Source organism: Cucurbita moschata, unplaced genomic scaffold (assembly GCF_002738365.1).
Source record: "Cucurbita moschata cultivar Rifu unplaced genomic scaffold, Cmos_1.0 Cmo_Scf00041, whole genome shotgun sequence".
NCBI lineage: Eukaryota > Viridiplantae > Streptophyta > Magnoliopsida > Cucurbitales > Cucurbitaceae > Cucurbita > Cucurbita moschata.
Window position 1 is genome coordinate 1,539,696 of NW_019268557.1, and position 3,788 is coordinate 1,543,483.

Genomic DNA, 3,788 nt, shown 5'->3' on the forward strand with positions numbered 1-3,788 from the left:
AAAAAAAAAAAAAAAAAAAATCAATCTCATTTAATCTAACATTTAACTTTTGAACTATTTTTAGACCAAAATGCCAAAAATATGAATACACTTTGGATATGGAAATTGCATTGGAAATTTCCTTCACTTTTATCTCTACCTTTAATAGTGGAAGTTCTATTTTTATTTTATTAAAATCTTTTCTTTTCTTTTTTTAGTTTTTGTCATCTTTCCTTTTTATACAATAGAAGACCCTTATTGGATTGATATTGCCTTGGGAAGTTTAATGGAAATTATGTTTTATCCACACAAATTAATTTAATCACTAATAATAGAGACTATATAAAAATAAAAACTTTAAATTACTATACAATTGGAATCAAGAGGATTCCTTAGTTAAATTATAATATAATGTTATAATTATAAATTTATGATAAATTTTAAAACTTTTAAAATAAATGATAAATTTATGGACTTTTTTTTATTAAAAAATATATATAATTTAATCACTTTTCTTTTATGGCTATATATATGAAGAACAATAGAACCAAGACACTTCACCACAAAAGCAAACCATTTCCTGTTAGTTTGGCGTCCATCCATGGCTTCCAGTTCCCCCAGAAACCAGCACCAGGTTCAGCCCCACTTTGTGTTAGTCCCGCTCATGGCTCAAGGCCACATGATACCCATGACCGACATCGCCACTCTCCTCGCGCATCGCGGCATCTTCGTCACCTTCGTCACCACCCCATACAATGCCATCAGGTTCGAATCCTTCTTCGCTCGGGCTAAGCAATCCGCCCTCCCCATTTCGCTCCTCCAAATCCCCTTTCCTTGCCTCCAAGTCGGCCTTCCTCTCGGCTGCGAGAATCTTGACGCTCTGCCATCTCGTGCCCTTCTCAGGAATTTCTACGAAGCTCTGTCTTTGCTTCAGCAGCCATTGGAGCAGTTCTTGGACCATCATCTTCTTCCTCCTACCTGCATCGTTTCGGATAAGTATTTGTATTGGACATCCCAAATTGCTCACAGATTCAGATGCCCAAGGGTCATCTTTCATGGCACTGGCTGCTTCTCACTCTTGAGCACACACAATCTCCAACTCTACAGTCCCCACACCTCGGTTGATTCTAATAAACAGCCGTTTTTGGTGCCTCGATTGCCTCATAAGATTGAAATTACAAAATCCCAACTCCCTGGATCCTTAATAAAGTCCCCTGATTTCGATGATATCCGAGAGAAAATAAGAGAGGCAGAACAGGAAGCTTATGGGGTTGTGGTAAATAGCTTTACAGAGCTGGAAGATGGGTATTCTGAAATTTACCAGCGGCAAATTAACAAGAAATTGTGGTGCGTTGGGCCGGTTTCGCTTTGCAACAAAACGAGTTCAGAAAAATACAACAGGGGAAACAGAGCACCCATGAAACAGAGCCATTGCTTAAACTGGCTTGATTCGATGATCCCGAGATCAGTCCTTTACATCTGTCTCGGAAGCTTATGTCGAATGATTCCTTCACAACTCATCCAAATTGGGCAGAGCTTAGAATCTTCAAATCGTCCGTTCATCTGGATTATCAAGAACAGAGACGAGAATTGCTCAGAGCTGGAAAAATGGGTATCAGAAGAGGGATTCGAGGAGAAAATCAAAGGGAGGGGATTGATCATCAGGGGGTGGGCTCCCCAGCTAATGATTCTATCGCATCCGTCAATCGGTGGGTTCGTAACGCACTGTGGGTGGAACTCGACGGTGGAAGGGATCTGCAGCGGGGTGCCGATGATCACATGGCCTCAATTTGCAGAGCAGTTCTTGAATGAGAAGCTGGTGGTGGAGGTACTGAAGATCGGAGTGAGGATAGGGGTGGAAGGGGCAGTGCGATGGGGGGAAGAGGAAAGAGGTGGAGTGTTGGTGAAGAAGGAAGCCATCGAGGAAGCAATTGAAATGGCGATGGATAGTGGAGAAGAAGGAGAAGAAAGAAGAAGAAGAAGCAGAGCATTGAGTAAAATGGCATCCAAAGCAATGGAAAATGGTGGATCTTCTCATATCAATTTCTCACTGTTCATCCAAGACGTAATGGCTCAATCAGCTCTCCTCAACCCGTAGTTCTTTTTCTTAAATTAAAATCAAATTTGAAATCTTTTTAACTAAGAAAAAGTGTACTTGGTTGTCTGGTAGATCGTCAATTTTATTGTTTTTGTTCTTTATTTCAAATAATAATTTTCCATTTCCCCCAGCACCCACGCATGAGGGATGATACAAAAAAAAAAAAAAAAAAAAAAAAAAANAAAAAAAACAAAAGCCGTTGAAGTAAACATATGGATGGAATCAGAGGTTCGAAATTAAGATGTTCGAACATGAAATGAGTGTGTTCGATACACGAAGCTAATGGGAAAATCACTTCAACAAAGTAGCGAAGTGCAAGGCATTGGCAGCTATATGTTTAAGCTTATTATCTTTTTTCACAAGCTTTGAAGCCACCTGCACGACACCCTTGCCACCTTCGGCCACCGCATCGTTGCAGGTTTCGTAGAAGGATAAGGATCCGGAGAGGGTGATTTTAAGGCTGGCTATGTCGTTGCTCTGCAAATTCTTGAGGCTATTGTTGAGGTCATCAATGGCAGAGTCATAGTTTTCTGTGCACACATCAATGAACTGCGAATTCTTGAACTTCTCACTAGATGCCTTGAGGCGTTGTGTTTCGGACAACAGAAGCTCGAGGGATGTCTTGATCGCCGCTTTGGGATCGGTGGCGCCTTTCACAACGGACTTGCAAAGATCCACATACTCTGCTTTGTCGCAGACGTCAGATGCATGAGCTTGGCAACACAATAAGATAGCGGCGATGAGAAAGAGGGAAACCAAGTTTTGTCGAGCCATTGTAATGTAATTTAGACTTCTTCCTCCAAATTGGTGCCTGTTTTTAGAGCAAATGGCTTTGTAATTTATTTGGGTGTTGCTTTGGTTTTTATATCCCTTCATCAATGGAATGATTCAACCGTTTTCCTCAACTCACCAATAAGAACATCTTGTTTTTGTAAGGCTTTCCTTCATTCTCGTGTGGGAATCAATTTTTCTTCATTTTTACACGAAAGAATCGTTAAACCGTTTTACCCAAAAAAAAAACTAATCTTGTACTTTAAAAATTAATGGCTACATCTTAACAAGAAGCACCAGTGGTCTAGTGGTAGAATAGTACCCTGCCACGGTACAGACCCGGGTTCGATTCCCGGCTGGTGCATTTGTGACTATTAGCGATGATGGATTCAGTGCTTAACGTGGAACTTGGGTTTGCCACAATATCATCTCATTTAGATGACTCAAACAGCACTACTGAGCTTTAATTTTTTCTTTCGTTATTTAATTAATTCTGGTAAATGTATGATTTTGTTGGTGTGACATCAAATTTATAATTTAAGACTTTTTTATTTGTATTAGAAATGAGAAAATTTTAAAATTACATAAAAATTTATTGCATTCAGGCATGAACCAAAATGGTGAACTACAAGTCCAAAGCATCAAATGAACCATTAAAAACTAAAGCTTCCGAAGGGAATTAGAACATGAGAATGGAATAAATTAGGTTGAAATGTTGTTTGGTTTCAGCATGTCATCAATCAATAATGCAATGTTGAGGTGAGAAGAGCAACCATCTTCCAAGGCCTTATTAGCCATAACCCCAACTTCTCTTGCTTTCTTCCTTCTTTCCTCAGCTTCTTCTCCTTCCCCCATCACCCTTTCAATGCCTTCCCTAACATCTTCTTTCCTCACCTCTACCATCCCCTCCTCCTCCTCCTCCTCCTCCTCCTCCTCCTCC

General features: G+C 40.0%; 3 protein-coding genes and 1 non-coding gene across 4 annotated transcripts in view; 2 read left to right on the forward strand and 2 right to left on the reverse strand.

The window, feature by feature from the left end:
- The first annotated feature begins 494 nt into the window (after positions 1-494).
- LOC111433001 (UDP-glycosyltransferase 73D1-like) lies at positions 495-2,229 on the forward strand. Its single transcript, XM_023069878.1, has one exon. The coding sequence runs from the start codon at positions 581-583 to the stop codon at positions 2,075-2,077; it is 1,497 nt and encodes a 498-aa protein (XP_022925646.1). The 5' UTR covers positions 495-580; the 3' UTR covers positions 2,078-2,229.
- A 139-nt stretch (positions 2,230-2,368) lies between these two features.
- Positions 2,369-2,908, reverse strand: LOC111433023 (pectinesterase 3-like). Its single transcript, XM_023069906.1, has one exon. It carries the CDS (start codon positions 2,849-2,851, stop codon positions 2,369-2,371), a length of 483 nt encoding a protein of 160 aa, XP_022925674.1. The 5' UTR covers positions 2,852-2,908.
- A 233-nt stretch (positions 2,909-3,141) lies between these two features.
- On the forward strand, positions 3,142-3,212 carry TRNAG-GCC. The gene has a single exon. It is a non-coding gene; the product is annotated as a tRNA-Gly (tRNA).
- Positions 3,213-3,550: 338 nt separating this feature from the next.
- Positions 3,551-3,788, reverse strand: part of LOC111433024 (UDP-glycosyltransferase 73C1-like) — a 6,463-nt gene continuing 6,225 nt past the window's right edge. The window contains exon 5 of the mRNA XM_023069907.1: positions 3,551-3,784. Within this exon, the coding sequence (XP_022925675.1) occupies positions 3,551-3,784 (234 nt within the window). The remainder of the gene's footprint in view (positions 3,785-3,788) is intronic.